The sequence below is a fragment of the Physeter macrocephalus genome, chromosome 1 (assembly GCF_002837175.3).
Source record: "Physeter macrocephalus isolate SW-GA chromosome 1, ASM283717v5, whole genome shotgun sequence".
In the NCBI taxonomy this organism is placed as follows: domain Eukaryota; kingdom Metazoa; phylum Chordata; class Mammalia; order Artiodactyla; family Physeteridae; genus Physeter; species Physeter macrocephalus.
The window spans coordinates 76,256,185-76,282,441 of NC_041214.2; the positions used below are offsets into that span (position 1 = coordinate 76,256,185).

Sequence of the window (26,257 nt, forward strand, 5' to 3'; positions counted from 1 at the left end):
AAATTTGGGGGAAAACAGCAATAATTGGCATCTGTCAGATGCCTTGCTTGCTACTAGCTTGAGGTAGTTCAGAATTTCAATATTAAACTGTGCGGTATTCTTTTGAATGTTATTGCATCTTCGGGAAGTTGGGGGTTTGGTGGCTGCTGGGATAAAAAGCAAGTGCAGGGCTTCCCTGGTGGCGCAGTGGTTAAGAATCCGCCTGCCAATGCAGGGGACACGGGTTTGAGCCCTGGTCCGGGAAGATCCCACATGCTGCGGAGCAACTAAGCCTGTCCGCCACAACTACTGAGCCTGCGCTCTAGAGCCCGTGAGCCACAACTACTGAGCCCGCATGCCGCAACTACTGAAGCCTGAGTGCCTAGAGCCCATGCTCCACAAGAGAAGCCACCGCAATGAGAAGCCTGCGCACGGCAATAAAGAGTAGCCCCCGCTCGCCACAACTATAGAAAGCCCACGCACAGCAACGAAGACCCAATGCAGCCAAAAATAAATAAATTAATTAAATAAATTTAAAAAAATTTTTAATTAAAAAAACCCAGCAAGTGCAGTATGAAAATCAATGTGGAACAGGAAATGCAAGTGGTGATGTCTAGACTGATTCCAAGGTTTGAGATAATTGTGGTTCTCTAAGAATGAAAGTTAAATATTACTTTTTCTTTCAACTGTGTGTATTTATTTTTTCAAACAGCTACTAAGTTGTCAGGACCTATAGACTTAAGTTGTTTTGACTGTTAGGTATTGCTTTTGGCCAAAAAGGGCCGTGAAAAAATGATTGAGCTGCTAAGGCACCGAGGACTAAGAAAGTTGGAGTACTTGTACCCTAGGCAGAGGGACATGAGCTGAAGTGCTGGGAGCGCCTTCCAGGCTATGCCCATGGAGGGAGGCTACTTTCAGTGGAACACGGCTCCCAAGTGAAGTTAACTACAAATGACCACACGTACTCCACATATCTAATGAAAGAGGCATCAGTGCAGGGTGTGGTTTAATGAGGACTGCATGATTACTGAGGGTGTAGGATCAATGAAGAAACTATGGAAAAGGGTGACTCAGAGAAGCAAAGGCACGCAGCTATCCTAAGGAGAGAGGGTCCTGGCCCACAACCTTGAGTATCCAGGCCATGTCTCCAGTCTACCTGATGACACTGCCATTAGGATCATCCAACCCACTCTGCTGCTCTGAGTCCACACCTGGTATCTTCTGCTTATACTCTGCTGTTCCATGTAAATTTGTTTCAAGGGAGAGAATGCGCTACTGAGCAAACATGAGTATTTGTATCATGTAAAGAGTAAGTCAGCATTGTGGTTTTTCTACACAAGTCTCTTATAAGTATTGTTAATGTGAGTCTTGGGCTTTCAGAGACCAATCACTGTGATATTTGTCTGGATGACCAGTCATTCTTCTCCAGGAAATGCCTCTTAAATCCTGTATACTTATTTTAAATTAAAAAAAAGATACCTGCAGATTAGTTGTTTGACAAGATTGAGTTGCCTCGTTATGTTGACTGAAAACAATTTAGATCAGGATACTATCAGTTTTCAACTAATATTCTTCCTCTTTCTAGCTTCACAATCATAGGAAACTTCAGAGAAATGTGAATTAAGAAAAGTTACGTCTCGGGTAAGGCTAAATTTAGATGCATTATTACACTGTACTAATTGTACAAACAATATTTGCCAAGAGAATGGCTAAAATATTTCAAGGAACCAAAACACTGTAAAATATTCATAAGGATATGATTATACCATTTCATGATTTAACCTTTTCATTAACTATAATGAAAGGTATTCATGCCTAAATGGAGAAAGATGGGTAGCGTTTTCTCGTATCTTGGTTAATACTGATACTGAACACCAGCGAGACCCGAGGTTAACTGGCGACACCACGTGCTGTTGAACTTTAGTCTGTTAGTCTTAGAGACAGAAGCACCAAGGAAACAAAGCTGAGCCTCCATCCACAACAAGGCATTCAGTGCCACCTTGCGAGGAAACGTGGAAATGCAAAAGGAAGAAAGATTGTGTAAAGAAGCCCTATTCAAGGAAGGTAAAGAAAACCAGACTCCTTGGAACTAAGTATTGTACAATGGTGACTTAATAAAATAAACATCACTCCTCCTGGTATTATTTCTACCTATACATTAAATGCTGGCTTTACTGCAGAAAACACTAGCAAGTGCTTGGGGTACATAAGACCATTCCCATAAGGATCTGGGTGTTGGCTGGCATAAAGACTTGCATCATTTAGAGGAGAATTTGGAACATTGGGAAATCCTATAGGAAGATGGTGAAGAGCAACAGTGGGAGAGAGAGTGAAGTGGTTACTGCTATTTGCCTCCCAGTGTCTATTTTCCCTTTCTCTTCCCCAAAAGAACTGACTTTAGCTGGGAAAATGGGAGCACCACTCACTGGGAGGCACCTGGGAAATCTCAGGGGCTGGGATACTTAATAATCTGACCTATGTAATAAAGAATTGTCTCACATCTTGTTTGATTTCCGAATGTCTCACCAGAAACTCAGTATGTTAAAAAATACATTTATATATCTGATCCTAGACTCTTTGTTTTACATACAATCATAAAGTGTTTAAAAATATTTTTCCAGTTTTATTGAGATATAATTGACATACAACATTGTATTGGTCTAAGGTGTACAAAATTGATTTTAGTTAACATCCATCGCCTCACATAGTTACAAATTCTTTTCTTGTGGTGAAAACTTTTAAGATCTACTCTCTTGGCAATTTTCAAATATAGAGTATTATTAATTACAGTCACCATGCTATACATTATATCCCCAGAACTTATTTATTTTATATCTGGAAGTTTGTACCTTTTAACCACCTTTACCCATTTTCCCCACTCCACACCCACCTTTGATAACCACCAACCTGTTCTCTGCTCCTATGGGCTCAGTTTTTAGGTTCCACATCTAGGTAAGATCATAAAGTATTTGTCTTTCTCTGTCTGACTTATTTCCCGTAGCATAATGCCCTCAAGGTCCACCCATGCTGTCACAAATCATAAAATATTTTTAAAGGGTTTCAAAATATACTGAATTTTCCAGAAATTGCAACAACCCTATAAATTGACAGAAGATAATACCTGACCACCTTGTTCAGAACTTTGTCAACAATTGTTTACTATTTTAGAAAACTACTACAGTAAGGCCACTCAGGATGTCTGGTCACCCATACCACATCCCAGCATTTGCACCTGCTACATTCATGGTAACTCCATGTACAGGGGCAAGCACCTGACTACTTCATTATTTTTTCTAGAATAGCTGGAAATACATACTGAAATACATATTATTTTACTATTGTTTCCTTTTCTTTCTCCTTCACATTACAACTCTCCTTTACATTTAATTTTTTAATTTTTTTAAGTATATGCATAAATAAGTAGGTGGTGGCTGTTCACCCTCTGGGCACACAGCTAAACTACATTTCCCGGCTTCCTTTGCAGCTAAGTGTATCCACATGACTGAGCTGGGTTCAAGTCAATGGAATGTAGTGTGTACTCTTACTGAGCCGAGGCTTTTAAGAAGTGGTATGCTGTCTTTCCCTGTCTGCTTCCTGGATGCAGCTAATAAGAAAGACACAAAATGGATAATATCAGTAAGAGTCACAAAGTGAAAGGAGGCTTCATTCATGAACGTGAAGAAAAGTTGTCTGCTGACCATACATACATGCTGAACATACATGCTGGACTGTTTCAAGAGTAAGAACTAAATTTCTACTGTGTTCATTTGAGCCACTATACATACACTTTAGAGTCTATTTGTTATAGCTCTTTATCCCACCCTAACTAATGCAGATTACTACAGTATCTATACATTTCATTTCAGGATGGTGAGGGGCAATACAAATTATTTGTTATAAAAAAGAGGCATTTGGGACTTCCCTGGTGGCGCAGTGGTTAAGAATCCTCCTGCCAATGCAGGGGACACAGGTTCGATTCCTGGTCCGGGAAGATCCCTCATGCCACAGAGCAACTAAGCCCATGCACCACAACTACTGAGCCCGTGTGCCACAACTGCTGAAGCCCATGCGCCTAGAGCCAGTGCTAATTCTGCTAATGCTTGGGTATATGTTATATACGTCCAGTAATTTTTCATTATATGTGCATATAATGATGCATTCTATAATCCCACATCTGCCTCTTTATCCTACTTATTCTTTCCTAATATAATTAAATAATTTTGAAAACATGAAATAAATGTTTAATGCTCAAAAAAATTAAATAAATAAATAAAATTAATTTCCTGTGTTCCTTTTTGCCTTCTTAATATGGTTACCACAAAATTTAAAAGTACATATGTGGGTCACATTATATTTCTATTAAACAGCACTGCTCTAGACCTTCTAGCAGTGGTTCTCATTTCCCAGGTGCCAGGTTACTAGCTCCATCCCTGACTTAGCAGGTTCCAGTCTTTTTTGTCGAGGGTTGTTCAGCAGTTAGCTGTGATTTTGGTGTTTTCCTGAGAGGAGATGAGCTCAAGTCTGTCATCTCTGACTTAGATACCGGTTTTAACTCTGCTCACTTCCTTGGTTTGACATTCTCCATTGTTTCAGGTGAGAACTTCCCACTTGCCCCCAGGAACTCCACCTCTACCAAACCTGAGCTCCATTGTTGTGCAAATGCTGGCAGATGTCGGACTCCACAAGCCTAAGAGTACTTCATGCCTTCATTATTAATTATTTCTAAAAGGATTAAAGGTGTTGAGAGAGACAGAGTCAGAGACAGAGAGAGAGACAGAAAGAGAGAGAAATTCAGGCAGTAATTCCAAGAGGGAAAATAACCGTTAAAAGAAAAATAAAAGGATAATTCCTCATAATTAAAGGAAAGGCATTATGGCAGACACTGGTAAATGGCTAATTTATTCCCAACCTCCCTCTTCCCTGACCACCTTCTTCTGTGGTGGTTAAAAAGCTAAACGTTTGGGCTTCCCTGGTGGCCCAGTGGTTGAGAGTCCGCCTGCTGATGCAGGGGACACGGGTTCGTGCCCCGGTCCGGGAAAATCCCACATGCCACAGAGCGGCTGGGCCCGTGAGCCATGGCTGCTGAGCCTGCACGTCCGGAGCCTGTGCTCCGCAACGGGATAGACCACAACAGTGAGAGGCCCGTGTACTGCAAAAAAAAATAAAAAATAAAAAGCTAAACGTTTGCCTTCTCAGACTCCCTTGCTGCTAGGAATGGCTACATCACATAGTTCTGGAATGAGACATAAGCAGAAGTCTACCAAGAACTTCTAGGAAAGTTATTGCTCTCTTGGCAAAAGGAACAGAAGAAACCATCACTGCTCCTCTTCCTTCTTCCTGCTTTGGACACAGACTTGATGTCTGGAGCTGTAGTAACCATCTTGGGGTCAAGACTTTAAAAACAAGAGAAACATCAAGAGAATCACAAAGATGCCAGCCTAAATGTTGTTGAGCCACTCATCAAATACCAAGAATTTCTACCTCCAGACCTCTTGTTATATACTTTAAAAAACAAACAAACATGTCCTATAGGCTAAGTTCTCTTGTAGCCAGATACTATGCTAAGCACTATCCTTAAAACAACCCACTTTACAGATGAGAAACCCTGTTCAGAGCAACCTACTAATTGTGTTGAAATATGAACCTAGATGGTCTGAGTCCAAAGCCTAGAGTGTTTTCATCACACTAACCTGATTATATTCTCTTGTTTCCTAGCTAAGCCATGGACTTAGAAATATCCCAAGTTCATTGGGAACATGCAAGTTGTCTTCCAAGGTCAGAGCCACCAGATACCCTAGCCCTGGTCACTATCCAATTCCTGATGGCCCTGCTCACTGGCCTCACCATCCAGAGGCTTCAAACCATCTGGCCACAAATCTGGGTCAGGCGTCATGCAATGAGCCCTGTTCTTCCACCAGCCAGGGGAGCACACTCACAAAACACAGCAGACCAGGCACCTGGGGCTTCACTGAGAAAAAGGTTCCAGTCTCTCTTTCCCAGCATGCCTGGTTGATGGGGCCTCTGGCTCTCTCCAGATCTCAGTGGAATCTATAGAAAAGTCTGCAGCTGGAACATCTTCACCCTGCTTGTCTGAATCAGGACAAGGAAAACTGCTGTGACTCAGAGCAGATGCCACAGCTGGACTGCCACAACCATGGAAGAGACCTAATTGCAGAGATTTCTGTTTTACAACTACAACTACACAGGCCCCCACGATAGCCTTGTTGATGACATTTGCTGCCCCTGCCAAGTGAAGAGGGACAGTTAAAGATGAAAAGCAGGACTGCTGATTCCAAAAAAGTGCTGACTCGGAGAACCCCATGGCTGCTGACAATATTCCTGACTTGTAGTGTTGCAAATGCTATCACAGCTAATCCATGCTTCTCTCTCATAAGAAGGTCAAACTTGAGGCAACAAGCTGACAAAAGAAGCTCAGGAATGAAAGGATTGTCTTTGCCACAAACTGCCTTTCCTAAAGCAGAGGTGTCCTCTTGGTCCAGTGTGAGTTTTCAGTTCTATGTTCTGCATTAAAGAGTGACAATTACCTCTATTCCTGACTTAATTGTGGCATTATACACTATATTCACTGTATGGTTTTGGTCCCTTATAAAAACGCTGTCATACTGAAAATTATTTTTCAGTTATATACTTTAAAAAACAAATTGTGTTGAAATATGACCTAGATGGTTCATAAAATAACATTTTTATGGATTAAAATAAACATTTTTATGGATTAAAATATATCAGGAAAGAAGAGCAAACATTTAGTTGGCATTTGCAATACTAAGCATTTTTCATACATTATGTCTTTAATCCTCAAAATTATGATGATCCCATTCATTACACAAGTGAGGAAAGTGAAGCTTAGACAAGTAAATTACCCAACATGATACAGCTAGTAATAGAAGAATCTAAAACCATATCTAGGGCTGTCTGGCACCAGTTTATGATTTTCACTATACTGCCTCTAAGAAATAAGCATAGAAAGAAATGCCTCAATATTACTCAAAGAGATAACTTTGGATATTTAAATGTATCAATCAGTCAATGGATTCCTCCCCCAGATGAGTCATTGTGCAATCTTATATGCCAGAATCATGTTCTGAGTTGAGGCATTAGAGTTTTGGTGTAAGACTATAGGAATCCACCCAACCCACCCCATCATCCATTCCAGACCTTAATGCATGCTGGCCTTGGGCCTTCTGTGACATAGGGCCATAGCAGCAGTTGCCAGAAACCCAGAGACAGTTTCCCATGCTGCCTTTTGTTGTGCACTATCCCAGGTTCACTGTCGGAAGCTATGACACCTTCACTTGCAGGAGGCTGGCTAGGCACTCCCACCAGGGTCAAGACAGCAGTGCCTAGACTGGGGATGTGGGGAGCCTCACAAGACAAAGCAGGAGGACTTGGATAATTTCAACCTCAGCATGTATTATGTTCCGGCCTCTGTTCTAAGCATTAGCAATACAGGCAGAAATTTTTAAAATGAGAACCCTGTATTTACGGAGCTTTCAGTGACTATCTGAGCAATGACCAATGTGAAGGAAAGACCAGAGAATTCCCCAGAAGGTTCTGCATTGTGTAAGATGCCCCCACCTAGGATATAACTCTGAGATGGGGAGAGGTATCCTAATAATGGAAATTGCATTTCTCTCAAACTCAACAGTATGAGGAGTTTGCAGCAGACTAAATAAGATTTAGAGAAAGTAAAGAAATGTGACTTTTTTTACATCCCATATGGCAGAGTAAAATTCACACCAACTACACATTCTCCCTGTGATACAACTAAGATGACTTTGTTGCTTTTTTCAGAACAGATGTAAAAGGAGAGAGTGACTTGCCATCTTATTCCTCTGTGATATGTGCTGAGGACATCTACTCTCACTACCCCATGCTTCCAAGAAAGGTCTTACTATAATTTAGGGTTTGGTCTATACCTCCAGTTTCAGTAATTAAAGTCATGTCACCCTGGGCTAAGGGAATAAAAAAAGAATAGTATTCTAGTAATGGCAACTTTTCGGGGTTGTGCCTAGGCTCAGAAAATTTCTAGCCTTTGATTAATATTAGCCTCTCTTTATTCCCAATCAAATGCTTAATGGAAATCAATGTACTAAAATTAGATCCATAAGAGCTAAGAGTAAAAGACAAATCTCTCAGAGAACAAATAACCTCAGCACTGTTCATGAGCCCTTAAAACCAAGACTCTCTTAAGGCTGGATCTTGGTAGAACATCCAACAAGAATATTGGAAGAACATCATGGTGACAGCTAATGTCAGTAGTTATTTCTTTTTCCTTCCTCAAATCTTTTCAGCTCTGTTCTTTACAACCTCAAAGAAATGTACTCCCTTGGGAAAGATCAAATTTCAACCAACAGCAAAAGAAGTAAAATCTATGAGATGCCACCCTCCTCCCGCTCAATATTCCTCAGTTCATTCTAGGCCTGGGTGAGGCTTAAGGGATGACTGAGACTTGAGCATAACGTTAATCAAGTTCAAGAGGCTGGGCCCTCCCGGCAAGACCTCCCAACAAAATCTAGAAATGCAAATGAATTTGCCCCTTACCTGAAAGAATGGCAAATTGTCTGTGAAGTTGTTCAATTATATCCACTGCCACCAAGGGCCTGATTTCCTGCTGCATAATTTCATCTGCACAAATGAAACACAAATTAGGTTAAATCCTTGCAAATTATAAAGAGAATTTAAAGGAAGAAAGGGAAGTTCCACTACTAGGGAAGTCTGGAACTTACCAAGATATGGTTATGGGCACATTATTCTCTTGAGAACTCAATTCCTGAAGCAGGGATGGATCTGGGTTTTGTGTGGTTTGACACTTATACACATGAGCACGGGACATTTCTAGTGCCTCTCCCAAGGTTCTGGGAGGGGTCAGTGCAAGGGAGAGGCCCTGAAGCTTAAGCTTCAGTAGTTTCACAGTAAACCTGCTGGGATGGTCTCATCACCAAGGGAAGTGCTTAGGGATCTGCGCATTCCTTTGGGTCTGCAGAAGGACATTTTAAACACAAACAATCTAAGTTACCAGAGTTCATCTCAAACTGGGTCAGAAAATCAATCTGGGACTTATGAACGTTCTTTTGTTTTTATTCCTTCCCTCACTTTCTTCCTTTTTGTCTTTCTCTTAGTCACCTCCATCCCTTTTTTTCCCCTTCCAGAATACTTCAAGGAGCCCCTTCCCACTGCCAAACATGTTTAACGAAGCACACTCCATTTTGCTAAATAAAGATGCTCCTTACTGAATAAAAGGTTACAGGTTCCCAAAGCAAAAATTCAAACCTTTCAAGCACAAACCTACAAATGTCCTCTAACCACAACGAGTGATTTATAAGCACTAAGATTTGCATTTTATCCATTTGGGGAAAGGGTACTAGAGAGAGGGGAAGAAGACTGAGTGGCATCTCTTAGCCTGGGCTGGGAAGGGGAAGGCATTTTCATGCTCTCTCTGCCTACAACATTATTATCCTCATTTAACTATTTGCCAGGGAACCTCAAAAAATGAACTAGTTATTGTTTCTACAGCAGTTAAACATCAGGTTAGATTAAGGTACAAACCAAATAGCCTTGTATGCTGATGCGAAACAGGTATCACCTATTGTTTTGGCATGCAGCCAGGTTAATGTGATATTCTAATATTGATCAATCAGAAAGTAATATTTGGGAAGCTCCTCCCAGAGCCTTGGTTTCCACTTCTCAGCTTTGGTGTAAAGGTTGCAGGAGACGATGCATATGGAGATGTACATAGTAGGTGCTAAGTAAACGCTAGTTACATTCATCACTCTGGAAAGACCTTGCCTATATTTGCTTTCTCAAAGTCTCCTAAGGGGTGGGGCAAATGCCGCTCAAACCCCAAGACGCTTTTCAGTGAATTCTACCACTTTTCCTGAAGGAAAGGACTTTCCACTGTGAATTCACTACAAATTCAAAGACCCCTGTATCACTGCTACAGGTGTTGCCTCTTACAACCTGCCTGTATACAATGACACTGTAGTTATATTTTACGAAAAAAGAAGGGCCTTCTCTGTTAGATACACAAAGTAAAGCCTCTAACAGTAAAAAGATATGAAGTCTGAGATCTGCTTAAAAATATTCCAGAATCCCCTTCTGCCAAAAACATACAGGGAGCAGAAAATGGCAGGCGGGGGTTGGGGGAGATGAAACCAGATTGACAAAATGCGGATAATTGTTGAAAATGGTTAATGGGCCCTTGGCAGTTCATTATAAAATTCTTTCGCATATGTTTCAAATTTTCCATAATAAAATTTAAATTACAAATGGACAAGAAAATAGAAAGTTTAAGCAGAAACAGGAGTTATGTAACTGAAGAGTTTTTCAGAACACAATCTCCCAGTGGTCTGGGAAAGTGGCATACTCAAAATACAGCTGGTTTATTATTTTTCCATACCTGAGGGAGTCTATTTAAGGGACAATGACCCCAAAGAAAAACCAATATCATAAGATGCAATTTATTGTTATTGTACCTCAATATTTGAGATGTGCTTTAAAGTAAACATTTTAAATTAAAGAGGTAAGATCTGAAAGAAACAATGGAAGTGAGTTAAGCTAACCATACCCCACTCCACCCCCGGTCCCATCTTATTTTTTAAATGAAGAAATGGAGAGATTGTGACCTTGCCTGTGGTCACACAATAATTTAAGTGTGGAGCCTGGGTCAGCCCTGGATCACTTGACTCTAAGAGGGCAAACGTGATGGAGTTTCTAGACCCTTGGCCTTGAGGAGCATTGGCTTCTACCACCCGAGACGCTGACTAGTGTCTCTCATCTTGGGAATCTGTGGAGGATTGTCCAGCCTTCCAACAGAGACATTTTCACCTGCCTCCTGTGGTTACCAAAGGAACAGGATTAAAATCTACGATTTGTTTTCCCAAGAATAGAAATGAGCTGGTTTGCCTTTGGCCCAGATTTTGCTGAGACAGCCTGGCCCCCAGCCAGGGAGTGACATGGTTATCCTTGAAGACTTCCCAGTGAAGGAACCTCATGACCCAACCTGGCCAGCTGCAACAGAGCATGAGGGTTTCTCAGACTCAGCACTGACCCAGTGGATGGAGATGACCTCAGACACACCCAGCTTTTAGTGATGCCTGACACCTGTGGGCCATGCGCAGTTCAGCCTCAGTTATGCTCTGTACCAGAGGAAACACACAGACCAGCCCTTGCTGCTGGCAGGCCCTGCTACCCACTCCTGTAGAGATGGGGTAGGGAAGGGAGTATAGGAGCTCTCTGGTCTAAAGGAACACCTCCCCCTGCAGTGGGAAGGAAGCTGCCTCAGCCCTACATGCCAAGAGCTGTTTCTGCCAATTTCTAGCTGGGCAACCACAGCAAGAACATGCTGAGCCTTAGCATCCACACGTGTAAAATGGCTTTTCCTTCTCCAGGAACAGTTGGGCATGGCCAGTGATGACCCACTGAGGTGGTGGTACCTGCTGCACCCTGCAGGCCCCTCGGTCCTGTGTGGAGGCTTCCTGCTTCCTGCTTGCTATTTTTGATGCATGTAGATTAGGGAGAAACTTGTCTCTTTGTAACCCACACAAGGCAAAGCGAAGTAGTATTTGAATTTCAACACAATTTCTATCCTAGGCAAAGTTACAAATAGATCTGGGAAAAACTTGTCCCTTTTCTATCTCTGTGATTACATGTTACCCTGGACCCACAGTTCTAAAACTGCAGGAAGTATCCACAAAGGTCTCCTAGGTGATGCAGTACAGCCCAGCACATCCCATTGGAATTCAGTCGTAGGCAGCAAGAAACACCTCTGTGTTGTCCACCCCCCAAACCCCACACCCCCATCTGAGAGAAATGCGGGCTCTGGGGCAGGACCCTTCCTACTAATTGCATCCTCCTCCTCAGGGCAGAGGGCAGGAAACTGGCTGATAAAAGCTGATGCAGTCTAACTGTTGCAACTAGTAAGGAATAAAGGACAGTGAAACCCTTAGCCTCTGCTCTTGCTGTTCTGAAATTTCAGTCACACTGGGATTTAAAAGACTCAAGTATGGTCTGAGGGAAAAGGAACCAAAATAATAAATAAATAAATAAATAAACAAACAAACAAACTACTTAATTAATAAGTTAAGGCATAAAAGTATGATCTGACCCAAGAAGGAAGGCAGACCCAAGTTTGACAGATCCTGCTGCATTACTATTGAATACTTTGCCCAGGAAATCTGGTGGGCAGAAAGGATGGAAGGGTCGGTTGTTAGCGAACTAGGAATGGGACCAGGATCTCCACTCAGCCACTGCTCGTGACACTAATGAGAGCACCAGCTGTGAGCCAGCCCTAAGAAGACACTTTACAGATAACTTGTTTAATTAGTTAAGACAATGTAAAGGAAGGCACCCTAGCACTAAAATGAACCTCCTCCAGCCCAGCCTGCCCTCCCACTCCCACAACTGGAACAGATGTGACTGCTGAGAAAACACATGTGGACCAGAGGCTCTGAGGAATCAGTTGCTGGGTGGTTCAAAAAGGCACCCTGGGGTCATGCTGTGTTTCACTTCTCTTTCTTATTGGCCAGGTTAGAAAGAACACAAACCCATTTTCCTTCTTCTACTGCCTCCTATGCTACAGCGATGCTTAACCTGAACCAGAAGACTTAGTATTGAAGTTTGTCCATAAATTAACATTGAGTAAGAGGCACTTGAAAAGCAGATGGAAGAATTTTTTAAGGAGAAATTTGGAAGATTTTAAAAACCAAGAACACTAAAAAATGTCCAACTGGGCTTCCCTGGTGGTGCAGTGGATAGGAGTCTGCCTGCCAGTGAGGGGGGACACAAGTTTGATCCCTGGTCCGGGAGGATCCCACATGCCGCAGAGCAGCTGGTCCCGTGCGCCACAACTGCTGAGCCTGCGCTCTAGAGCCCGCGAGCCACAACTACTGAGCCTGCACTCTAGAGCCCACGAGCCACAACTACTGAGCCCGCGTGCCTAGAGCCTGCGCTCCGCAACAAGAGAAGCCACCGCGATGAGAAGTCCGCACACCGCAGCAAAGAGTGGCCCCCGATCACCGCAACTAGAGAAAGCCCGCGTACAGCAATGAACACACAATGCAGCCAAAAATAAATAAACAAATACATAATCTTGTCTTTAAAAAAGAAAAGTCCAACTTCCTGGTAGTCAAATAATGTAATTAAAACAGCAATAGAATTTCTCATTTCATCCATAAAATAACACACAATGCTGGGGTTCTGTTGGAAAAGTAGTACTTCTGCATAGCCTTGGGGAGTGAAGCTGGTAGTGTCCTTTCAGAAAGTAATTTCACAATATTTTACCCAGTGATTACTGTGTAGATTACATACTAACCCCCCTATATACATCATCTTATTTAATCCTCAAAACAACTCTAACAGCAATATGGAACTAGATTTGCAATAGCTGGTCCAAGGTCAAGCAGAACCAGAATTTGAACCCAGCTCATTCTAAACTCCAAAGCCCAACATGGTAACTATTACAATACAGAGCTTCAATACACAGTCATCAAAATCTTCATAACCTTTTACCCATTCATCCTATATCTGGAAATGTATCCTGAGAAAATAACAAAAAAAAACTTTATACATAAAAATGTAGACTGGAATATTATTTATGAGTGAAAAAATGGAAGCAATCATGATATAATTATGAATACCATGTCATAGAAAAAGATTTAAGATGTAATTTCAAGAACATAAAAATCACATGTATGGTGAGATTGAAGCCAGGTTCAGAAGGAAAGAGGAAAGCAGGTGGAGTGTGTGTGCACATGGGTACAGGCATATGAAAAAGGAATACAAGAAATAGTTGTTTTAGAGTGATGGAATCCTATTTGGTTACTCCCTTTAGTTTACATAGGGAAAAGTATGCTCTGGTAGTGTTTATTTTTTATGCTAATAGGACTTTATTGAAATATAATTTACATGCAGTACAATGCACAAATATTAAATGTACAGTTTGATGAATTTTGACAAACACATACACTAATGTAACCACTAAACAGATCAAGATATGAAACATTTCCATCACCCCAGGAAGTTTCCTTGTGACCCCTGCCCAGGCCCTGTAACCCTCCCTCCGATAAACATATGTGTTAAAGACCACACGGGTGCCTCTGTCCTCATGACCCAGAACTCAGGGCTGGCAGAACGCACTGTACCCGGAACAGCTACTCTCTTAACACCATTGGGGCTCCAGGGAAAGACTTCTCCACATCTCTTGGTCTATATCCTCAAAAGAAAAGGCGAACTGCATCCAAATGCTATGATGGCTTGTGGGCTGTGCCACTGCTGGTATCAGGGACAGACACTGCTTCAGAGTGCTGGGAGGATTTGAGCAGCGGAAGTGCTTATGTAAGAGAAAAACAAACCAATTAACTTGTCAAATTCTTCCTCTCACGTGGCATGAATGCTGCAGATTTTTTTTTAAATTTATTTTTTACATCTTTATTGGATTATAATTACTTACAATGTTGTGTTAGTTTCTGCTGCATAACAAACTGAATCAGCTATTTGTATACCTATACCGCCTCCCTCCCACCCTCATGTAGATTCTTATATAATGAAACATGTCCAGTACTACTGAGCATCAGCATTCTCACTTTTTTTCTTCCAATTCATGATGCAAATATATTCAAAATTTGAACTCCTTGAACACAATTACATTTTACTTAGATCACATTTACTTTAGATCACTGCTCTCAGTGGAGCTCAAATTATGTGAACATCTCAATTATAACAACATAGTGCATTTGCTAACATGATTAGAAAACAAATTTTATGGGTTAAATAATGCCTTATGGATTACGGATATTTTTATTACTCATCCAAATTTCAATGGCCCATCAACACAACACTCAGATGCATGCAATAATTCAATTTATTCATCTTTGCTATTTTCTGATTTTTAGTCATATAAAAACCATACCTTTATATACTTTAAATCTTGTTCTTGTGGGGGTGTGTTTATCAAGTTAAAAGAATAGTACTTTTTATTTAAATGCCACATAGGGCCTTTATTTGTACTCTTGCCCCAGGCTCTGCAAATGCCTGTTTAAAATGGCTTTGAGGGCTTCCCTGGTGGCGCAGTGGTTGCGCGTCCGCCTGCCGATGCAGGGCAACCGGGTTCGTACCCCGGTCTGGGAGGATCCCGCGTGCCGCGGAGCGGCTGGGCCCGTGAGCCATGGCCGCTGAGCCTGCGCGTCCGGAGCCTGTGCTCCGCAACGGGAGAGGCCACAACAGAGGGAGGCCCGCATACCACAAAAAAAAAAAAAAAAAAAATGGCTTTGAGAAGTGATGAGATATTATTAGGCATAAGGATAAGGATTTCTGTTTTTGAATGCTTATCCAAATCCCTTTTTTTTATTACAAAAAAATGTTTAAGCTTATTAATTTCTGTTGACATCTCACATGTGCCCTTGCATGAGACAAGCACTGCACCAAGGTGTAAGTTTTTATGCAAAGGGTTTCCTTAGCAACAATAGCTGGAGACGACATTCTCCTGTAGTCCTTCATAACTCCAGGAGAGGCAAACCAGCTCTGCCGCCTGGGGCATATTGAATAAAAAGCAATCAAAGCCCTGCAGGAAATTAAGAAACTCTGAAAATACCTAATCCCTCCCTCTGTTAAGGCTCTCAAAATTTTAGCACTAGGTTTCAAAGTGACTCCCCCTGCATTTTAATCAATACTGCCCCAGAGCAGTGCTCTCAAATTACAATGATATATAAATCACCTGTGCTTTAAAATGCAGACTCTGATTTAGTAGGCCTGGGGTGGGGCCAGAGATTCTGCATTTCTAACAAACTCTCTTGATGCGGCTAATTCAATGGAGAAGCAAGGAATGTTGAAGTTCCAAGACTTTAGACCATTCTTGTTCCTTTCCCGTTGCTTACGAAAATGCAGCTCAGGGGAAAAAAAAAAGGTTTTATTTAAGTTGTTCCCTAGTGCTTCTCCTATCATTCAATAAAAATAATCATCTATATGCCTGCAAAGTATATATGAAACTGAGGCCTAGCTGGTGTAAACTTTTGGCCTACATTTCTGCTGTGTTGATTTTAGGATCAGCAACCTGGGAAACAAGCCAATCCCACCTTTAGCACTTGTTTTACCTCTCCTTCCAGCACCCCCAAGCGCTACCCCATTACTCAGTGTGGGCCCCTTAATGCAGCGGTCCCCAACCTTTTTGGCACCAGGGACTGGTTTTGTGGTGGCGGGCGGGGGGGAGTGATGGTTCAGGCAGTAAGGTGAGCAGTGGAGATCAGCAGATAAAGCTTCGCTTGCTTGCCTGCCGATCAGCAGATAAAGCTTCGCTTGCTTGCCTGCCGCTCACCTCCTGCTCTGCGGCCCAGTTCCTAACAGGCCTCGGACCAGTCCCAGTCCACAGCCCAGGGGTTGGGGACCCACGCCTTAATGCCTATCCTCTCCTCATTCTAGGACCACTCCCAGCCCGGAATTCAGTCAAGTCAGAAGCAGTGTATTTGGTAAAACAACAAAATATGGTCTAATGTGATGAGATGAGAAGACTAGTTATGACTAATGCTCATTCGACATGGCATTCTTCCAAAAGTTTCTGCATTTTCATTTCTTTCTAAAGCTCTTAGAGGAAAAAATATCTTAACAAAGGAATCAAAGTGGTAGGTCTTAGACATTTTAGCAATATGATGGATACACAATTTTATTTTTACTTAAGAAAAAGCCCTGGAGGCTCTGGCTAAACATTCCTGCCTTCCTCTCTCAGTGTATTCATTCATTCAGGTACTATGGAAGCAGAATGAAAGAAACTGGACTTGCATCCCAGCTCTACCACTAACCAGCCCCTCCACCTTCAGGTTCTCCCTCTGTAAAATGGGAGTGGATAATAAGTAATAATATCTCCTCCTAGAGGACTGTTGTGAGGATTAATACTACCATTTATTGAGCACTTTCTACCTACTGGGCACTGTGCTACATGCTGATGAAATAAAAATCATATTGTAAGGCAAGACAAGAAAAATATAAACATAAAATTTTTCTCTGCCCTTTGGCCTCCTCCCTCCCTTCTAGTGTGCATTACGCATTAACCAGACCTCCCCAATAGCAGAAATACCTGCTCAACCATAAAGATCAATTTTTCTTCTTCTGGTGCCAATCATATAACTCCTTAGAAGATAACATTCCTTTCTCAATCCCGTAAGGGGTCATGATGACCCACCACCACTCACCTTGTCTGTGCAGACATCTTTGGTGAACTTTATGTAAAAATGCCAATATATCATTTCCCTTAAAGATAGCAATTGGTGCAGAACAGACGAGTCAGACCACCTGCGGAGATACTGGGCTGCACCTAATGGAAGTTCTTAGCTTAAATACTTATTAGTGACCTTATTAATATTACTAGCTATATTACTTGTATTCTGCCTATTTTATAAGATTATTGTTTCTTGCATTACCAAATGTGTGACTAGGCAACTTGAAACGACTGACCAAATATATAGTTCTATAAGATCAATGATTATACTAGTGAACTCTAGATATGGGAAGAAGCAATAAGAGGGAACCATAACAGACTAGTAAGACAGGGGGTCCAGAGGATTTTGGCTATTGTTAGGAGGGCCTAGTCCAGTAATGGCGCATTGAGTGGTCTATCCAAAATATCCACGCTTGACCTAAGAATGAGCATTCTTAGTGTCGTGGGACAAATTGGTCATGAAATGCCTCCCAAACTTTGGTTGAAATTAAGACTGAAAGGAAAGGGACTGTAAAATAAAGAATATTGTCCACCATCCAGTTCTGCAAGAATCAAGTCATTAGCCACTGCTGTCACTGACCAACAATACACTCTGAAAGAAATTCAAGGCAAAGATCACGACGAGGCACTTTGTGCTCTGGGAAAACTGACAGAACTGGCCCTCAGCTAGTTATATATTTCCAGAAGAAAATTTTATGAATCTGGTTCTTTCATCTTCCCATACTTAGAAAAGCACTAAAACCACTAACTCAGAGATCTGTTCCTCGCAAACAAGTAACGTTCTACCAAGATAAGTGCTTGACTGCATGTACCCCTTGATCAAAATCACGTATACACTAGCCTTGCCCTCTCCTTACCCCTTCAGAACAGTTCTCAGAGCTCTCTGAGAGACTGTCTCCTGGGTTATAATCCCCAGGTTGGCATGAATAAAAATTTCCATTTCTTTCTTAGATAGACTATTAATTTTTTCATTGACAATGCTTTACATACATTATCTAATTTCATTAAAATAACGTATGAAAGCAATTTGTATATAATAGATTCAACAGAAGCCAATTAAATTTATCATCCAGTTCTTTGAGCCATGATCTCAAGGATACCACAATAGATTTTTCTCGAACACCCACATTACTGCCACCCACTGGTGATTTGTTTTGAAATGCTGCTCATAAATTCCCCACTGATGTCATGTGAACTCTTTCTCTTTCACTAAGAACTGAGTTTGACAGAACTTGTTATGAGGTTGGAAGAACTCAGGAGCAGAAGGGAGATTAGAATTAGATTGAAATATAAATAGGGATGTAGTATATGATAAAAGTGGCATTTCCCATGGGGCCAGAGGGAGATTACAGATTCCCTCACTATCTAATAGTAGAGTATTCCTAGGAAACCTTTTGTAAGCCAAAAGGGCATAAAGCAAAGAGGCAATTACCTCAGTACACATCGTGCTAATAGATGCACAAAATAAGTCGAGATAAAGCATAGATGCTCACTGACACAGTTCAAAGCTATGGCAGCTTGATGCAGAGATGCTGAGTCTAGTTCCAGGGGAAGGAGCTTGGTGGTACCACTCTGCGTGTGCACTGCCTCTATAATGGCTCACTACTAAACAAATGTTGTACACTTTTTGTTTTTCTCCTAAAAGTGAAAATCCTCTTTGGAGTTATTTTGGTTAGTAAAAACAGGTACTAACGTAGGTCTTTCATAAAAGCAAAATGGCCAAAGCAAACTTTCGAAAAGCAGGGGATACCTGTACTCAGCAAATAGTGCTGGGTAACAAATAGAACTTGGCCATAACGGGACATCAAGTATAGTGATTAAAAGCATGACCTCTGGTGTCACAATGCCTGAGTTCAAACCCTGGCTCTGCCACTTACAGCAGAATAATCTCAAGCAAGTCAATGAACTTCCCTGTGCCTCAGTTTTCCTGATTTGAAAATGAGGGAAATTATAATACATCCACCTAGTATGGTTGTTGTAAGAACTGAGTTAATGTTAGAAAACTTAAGAAAAACTCCCAGTATATAGTAGGTGCATGTACAGGTATTTTATTATTGTCAACAATGTTAAGTTGTATCCAAATTTCACATCTTGCATCAAAATAAACTCCAGCCACATTAAATAATGAAACGACAGAATTACTGAAAGAAAATATGGAAGAACATTTTTATAATCCTGGAATTGGAACAGCCTTTCAAAGTATGACAAATCCCAATAAGAGTGATAGATTTACTAATTTGAAAACTACTTTGGCAAGGTAAACACACCTTTAACAAACTCAAAAGAAATGTAACCAACTGGAATATTTACAGCACATGTGGCTGATAAAAGGCTTATCTCCCTAGAATATAGAGAGCTCTTACAAATTAATAAAATTAACAAGAAATAGGTATAGTGGGCTGGATGGTCCCCCTGCCTTCAAAAAGAAAAAAAAGAAAAAGATACAGCCATGTCTTAATCCCCAATACCTGTGAACATTACCTTAATTGGAAAAAAGGGTCTTTGAAGACGTGATTAAGGCTCTTGAGAGGAAGAGCCTATTCTGAATTATTCCAGTGAGGCGTGAATGCAATCATATAAGAGAGAGGGAAACAGAGGAGACATTATGAAGATGGAGGCAGAGATTGGAAGGATGCAGCCACAAACCAATAAACACCTGGAGCCATCAGAGGCTGGAAGAGACCAGAAACTGAATTTCCCCTAGAGCCTCTAGAGGAGGGGGGCAGGTATCTTGGTTTTGGACTTCTGGCCTCTAGAACTATGAGGAAATAAATCTGGTTTTTTTTTTTTTTTTTTTTTTTGCGGTACGCGGGCCTCTCACTGTTGTGGCCTCTCCCGTTGCAGAGCACAGGCTCCGGACGCGCAGGCTCAGAGGCCATGGCTCACGGGCCCAGCCGCTCCGCGGCATGTGGGATCCTCCCAGACCGGGGCGCGAACCCGGTTCCCCTGCATCGGCAGGCGGACGCGCAACCACTGCGCCACCAGGGAAGCCCATAAATCTGTTTTTTTAAGCCATCAAGTTTGTGGTGATTTGTTACAGCGACCATAGGAAACATACATCAGCCACAGACTGAGAAGAGACAATTCACAGAAGAAATACAGCCAGTGAATATATATATAAAATGTTTAACCTCACTAATAAATTAATGTAAATTAAAACAGAATGAGTGCTTTTCTGCCTGATAGACTGGCAATTTTTTTAAAGATAAATAACACAGCGTTGGTAAGATTGTAGGCAAATTCTCTATAGGTAAAAGTATAAATAAGTACTTTTTTAAAAATGTTGATCAATTTGGAAATATCTGTCAAAATGTTAAATATGCAGTCTTCTGGCCAAGAAATTCCATGTCTAGGAATTTAACCTATGGAAACAGTAACACAAGGGCAAGATAAGTGAGTACTAAGATGTTTATTACAGTATTGTTCCTCTAGGGCAAATGTCCATTAATAGCAGATTGGTTAAATAAAAGATGAAATAGCCATACAACAGAATACTAGGGAGCCATTAAATATAGTCAGACAGATCTATATGTACTGACCAGAAAAAAGTTCAAAATGTATTAAGTTTAAAAAAAATAAAGCAAGATACAGAACAGAATGTTATCATTTATGTTAAGTTTATATATATATATATATATATGTATGTATGGAGGGACTTATATATTTGAATGTATTTGTGATGAGATATTGAGGCAGAGATGGCTAGCTGCCCACTCAAAATTCACAGTTCCTCTTGCATACAGTAGCACTATCATTTGAAGGTGGCTGCCTGGCCAGAAACTCCATCTCCCACTCACCTGCCCTACCTCCAGTTACAGCCATGTAGCTAGTGAATGCCAAAGGGAGATGAGCAAGAATGATGAGTTGGGGTATTTCAGAAATAGGTGTGTCTTCACCACTGTGTCTTTTCCCTCCTGCAGGCTGCAAGGTGACAACTCTGAGCCAGAGGATGACAGACCCAAAAGATAGAAGCAGGCAGGGTCCCTGAAACACTGAGGGAAAACGGCCACCCGACCAGGGACATTGTATCGGAGTGTATTAATCCAGTGAAATTTAGGGGTTGTTACAGCAGTTGGTGTTACCCTAACTTACAGGCGTGCATTCATTTTCTAAAATTCTAAGTACATTTTATTCTCCTTTTAAAAAGAAAAAATGGGGGAGATAGCCAGTGAAAAAAACAAACTCCCAACTTCTGACTCTCCCTGAACCCCCAACAATTAAATAATATGAGTCTTGATTAGCATATACTTTTTTTTTGCTGCTAATGTGAACTCTATTCTTTCAAAGGAAAGAAGTACTGTTGTCCTTTTATTCTAAATGAGACATCAAAAGTTAGTATGTTACCGACATGACACTGAAAATCTAAGCTGAATGCAGCCAGAAACTCCAAAGTAAACTGAATACAGAATGCCACATAAAACCCCAACTCTGTCGCACAGAAGCACTGTTTTTACAAGGACTTGATGTTTAGGTTATTTCATTTTCCACTGTCTTGGGAAGGACTTTCTGCTACTGCAAAAGCAATTAAATGTGAATAGTGACTGAGAAAATAAAAGAACTTACACAAAGTTTTTAATTCAAAGATATATCAGTTCTCTAGTCCTTTAGAGAAGCCAACAAAAATACTTTGACAGGTTTATGTTTGACTGAAAAGCATCACCACCTTTGTGTACTGAAAGAAAAATTTCTTTAAATATGGCTTGTTGGGACTTCCCTGGTGGCGCAGTGGCCGAGAGTCCGCCTGCCGATGCAGGGGACGCGGGTGCGTGCCCCGGTCTGGGAGGATCCCACATGCCGCGGAGCGGCTTGGGCCTGTGAGCCGTGGCCGCTGAGCCTGCGCATCCGGAGCCTGTGCTCCGCGACGGGAGAGGCCACGACAGTGAGAGGCCCACATACTGCAAAAAAAAAAAAAAAAAAAAAATGGCTTGTTGGTCCCATACTTCATCTACCAGTGTAATAACTGCTGTTTACAAATAGAAATGTCTATTTAGTTCTATTAATCTGAATAACAGATGCATACTGTAATTTTTAAAGCAGATAGTAAACTTTTCTGTAGGTCTTGTGAGATTTCATCTTGTCATGGGGCAAACACTATTTTACAAAGTGTAATAATGCTTCATTTTTTAAAGTTGAGGAGAAGAATCTGAGCAACTAAATAACAAAGCTGCAGAGGCAATGAAATGTAACCTCATGATCTGATTATGCTCTCTGCCTTTCCCTTAGGCCAGGGTAGCTTTCCACCTGCTACAGTGGAAAACAGGAACTGCTATAAAGCCTGAAAATAAAATGTTCTAAACCCAAATCCCAGAGTACTTTAGTAGGCTCAGCATCTTTAAAGCATTTTAAGAAAAGTACTAATTGCCCAACTACAACAGCTCCAAAGAAAAGCTCTGCTTTCTCTTAAGGCTTGTTCCATTCTCTTCACACCTTTTGCTATCTAGGGTGAAGAGATTTACACCAAACTTCACTTCCATTAATACTATTTTTCTCTCAAAGCAAGTTCCTCATGCTGACATTTCCACTGTCAGGAAGCACTGACAGCACTACTAATCATCTTCAGTCTTTGCATTACCAAGGAGATCTTTCTCCATCTTGTTCTGAAGGATGAACAAAAGTTTGAGGTGTATGTTTCAGAAGATAAACTGCAGCATGAAGACCCCCTATGTTGACCCAGATGGTATGTACCTTCCGCCATAGGTGTCCCATTCCAGATAATGCCTTGATAAAGCATTTCTTGTCCTGGGTCAGTAGTACAGCTTGGCCTGTCCCTGGCCTACAGACACGGCTCATCTCCCGTAGGCAAGCTGGATAAAGGTTCCAGTTTCTCTTCTTGGAGCCCATCCTTTTTCCAAATGGCATGTCTGTTACAATAATGTCCACAGAGCCAGTTCTTAGTGGCAAGTTGCAGATATCCCACTGAATAGTATCTATGGGCAAGCCCCAGGACAGTTTGCCTTCTTTCACTTGGCTCTTGGTCAATAAAGATGAGATGTTATTTGCTGCTCTATTCACAGCCGACGGATTATTATCACCAGCAATGTGATAACAGTTAGACCATTCTGTAGCCCCCTCAATTGATATTGCCCCTGTTCCACACATCGGATCAACTATTATATCAGTAGGCTGAGGAGCACAGAGCCTGAGCATCCCATAGGCAAGAGTAGATCTAAGAGTTGTGGGTCCAAAATGTGTGATATTTCTTCGGTGGAGACTCTCTTCTGTCAATGCAATGCCCACAACAATTTCATTATCATGGATATTCAAAAGAACCTCCACATCAAAGTTGGTCATGTCAGCCTTCCACTTAAAATAATCTTGAACAGCACCCCCAAAATCTCTTGCCGCCTCATTTGAGGAAAAGCAATGTTTCTCTCCTGCCCTGTTGCATGTGACTCTAAACTTCAGCACTTCAGGATCAGTTTCTTCTTTTGAGCTTTCCTCAGTCTCATCTTTGCAAGATGTCAAATCAACACCTACTAATGTTGATATCTCTTCTTTGATGGCTGGATTTTCATAATAGTCTAAGATCTGTGAATCTAAGACATTGTTAGTGAACTTTTTTGACATCTCTCTCATCTGTTTTGTCTCCTTGTCCACTTTCAGTCTTCTCTTTACTTGAATTCTGATTTATCTTTTTGTGCTTTGTTTTTTTTTTCTTGAAACGTGTTAATTTTCCATATTTTTAAAGGGTCTGACCATGGAAGCTTCCCAGCCAAGTCCTCAAAATCCTTTAGAACTTCTTCCTTTTTTTCTTTGTACTGGTAATCCTTAAACTCCTGAACAACCACAAATAAGTTATCAACTGATCTCAGACAGTGAACCTGAGCCAGACTTTCCACTGAAATGTCAAAATATATCTTGCCCCGGTCTTTGCTGATTTTGCACGATGACCCCAAACCTGTATCGACCTCTGGTTCTCACGAAGGTTCACATCCAGGAGCTGGTTAGTGGCTTCTTGAACATCAGACATATTGGCAGTGCTTCCGAGGTCCTGAATATAGTCCCTGCCGCCAGCGAATACCCCTCCGGCTCCCGGTGCCGGCGAGGCCCAGCATATACTTTAATCAGTGTGCCATCTCTTGAGTGTCATTCCCTTAGCCCCAAGAAATCAGTATTATACCAAGTCGACTGATAGCATTCCATGAATGTAAGATTGCAGTAATGTCAGAAAGGCCATTTAGATACTCATAAAACTTGCATTAAGAGACTCAAACTTTTGCTGTTGTATCGCGTCACAGAATAAAATGACTGACAGCCAAAGTATGTAGGCAAACATTTCACAACCTTTCATAGTGGGAAAAAAAAGAAAAGCAACAATAGTTCAGGTAATGCTATAAGTTTAGGATTCAGAAATCTTCATATTCATCCTTCCTATTACCTCCTCTCCTCACAATCAACAAGACTGTAAACCTCTTATGATTTAATTTTAGTAAAATTAGGGCAATCATTTACACCTGAATTCAAACTCTGTAAGGATTTGTGTGCATGCTCAGGGGAGCACCTATGTGTTTTAAGAATGGAAAGCAAAATCTGATTAACAAGCTGTTCTTTCTTAAGTAGCAAATATATAGTAGCCCTTGCATGAATCGTGTCTCAACCAGAAAGTATACTGGAACAATGAAGAATTTGTTTTAAAAGCATACTTCTCCATTCAATAATTCCCCTCCCCTGAAGAAACAGGTTCTAAGTATAGATAAAGAGTAATGAGAGAGACAAAGACATTTGCTTTAATCACCTTTCCTAGTCTGTGATCTAAGCGGAATAAATGTATTATAAACATTTTCAAGGAAAAAAAAAGGCCGGGGGTTGGGGGATGGGGAGGAATATATCAATAAGCCCATGCATGAAAGAAGCACTCTTGGAAACAAGCAGCTGCTTCAGCTCTTAGAGCATCTGTCTTACTGTCTTCCAAATACATGTAGCATACTTAAAATGCTGTTCCTTCTCACCCAGACCACTGAAGGGAAGTGGTTTTCTTTTTTATTCCTAAACCACCAGTCTGTTATCAGCTGATGTGTCTAACATGAAGTCTCAGCATTTCAGATTTAATGCTTTTCTTCAGACTTAACATTTTTCTTCAGGAATATGAATTTCATAATCTGGATTCTCACTTTCATTTTACAAAAGCAATTATATTGGTTATTTTTTAAAAATAAAAAATACAGCTAAATAAAAATAAGAAAAGTAGGCCGAAGAGACAGGAGACTTTTTCTTGCCTCTTTGCTTCCTGGGGCGCGAGGAGAGGGGATTAAGGGCACCGCATAAGGGAGCTCCAGAAACGGGCGCGAGCCGCAGCTGTCGGCGCGGACAGCAGAGACGGGTGTGGGACTCTAGGGTTGCTGCTGCCGCCACCAAGAGGCCTGTGCGCGAGCACAGGTCACTCTCCACACCGCCCCTCCCAGGAGCTGGTGCAGCCCGCCACTGCCGGGGTCCCGGGATCCAGGGACAGCTTCCCCGGGAGAACACGTGGTGCGCCTCGGGCCGGTGCAGCGTCACGCTGGACTCTGCTGCTGCAGGCTCGCCCCGCATCCGTGCCCCTCCCTCCCCCCGGCCTGTGCCAGAGCCCCCGAATCAGCTGCTCCTTTAACCCCGTCCTGCCTGAGCGAAGAGCAGACGCCCTCGGACGACCTACACGCAGAGGCGGGGCCAAGTCCAAAGCTGAATCCCAGGAGCTGTGCGAACAAAGAGGAGAGGGGGAGGTCTCTCCCAGCAGCCTCAGAAGCAGCGGATTAAAGCTCCACAATCAACTTGAAGTGCCCTGCATCTGTGGAAAACCTGAATAGACAGCGAAATATCCCAAGTTGAGGAGGTGGACTTTGGGAGCAAGATATACTATTATTTTCCCCTTTTTTCTTTTTGTGAGTGTGTATGTGTGTGCTGCTGTGTGAGATTTGGTCTGTAGAGCTTGGTTTCCACCATTTGTCCTATGGTTAGACCGACCCGTTTTTTGTTTTTCTAATAGAAATTTTTCTTCTTAATAATTATTTTTATTTTTTTATTTTTTATTTTAATAACTATATTTTATCCTACTTTATTTTGTCTTCTCCCTTTCTT

At 41.6% G+C, this 26,257-nt stretch overlaps 3 protein-coding genes across 3 annotated transcripts in view; 1 reads left to right on the plus strand and 2 right to left on the minus strand.

The window, feature by feature from the left end:
* Nucleotides 1–2,788, plus strand: part of B3GNT5 (UDP-GlcNAc:betaGal beta-1,3-N-acetylglucosaminyltransferase 5) — a 133,472-nt gene extending 130,684 nt beyond the window's left edge. The window contains exon 5 of the transcript XR_008617045.1: nucleotides 1,565–2,788. The gene's annotated coding sequence lies outside the window, so the exon portion shown is untranslated. The remainder of the gene's footprint in view (nucleotides 1–1,564) is intronic.
* The window catches only part of MCF2L2 (MCF.2 cell line derived transforming sequence-like 2), a 251,845-nt gene that overhangs the window by 192,895 nt on the left and 32,693 nt on the right, over nucleotides 1–26,257 (minus strand). The window contains exon 2 of the mRNA XM_024124235.3: nucleotides 8,542–8,625. Coding sequence (XP_023980003.1) covers nucleotides 8,542–8,625 — 84 coding nt within the window. The remainder of the gene's footprint in view (nucleotides 1–8,541; nucleotides 8,626–26,257) is intronic.
* LOC102980923 (tRNA (guanine(6)-N2)-methyltransferase THUMP3-like) lies at nucleotides 22,132–24,173 on the minus strand. The gene is given in 4 exon segments (XM_055084061.1): nucleotides 22,132–23,759; nucleotides 23,761–23,865; nucleotides 23,867–24,101; nucleotides 24,104–24,173. Coding segments are annotated over 4 exon segments (1,398 nt in total). The 3' UTR covers nucleotides 22,132–22,771.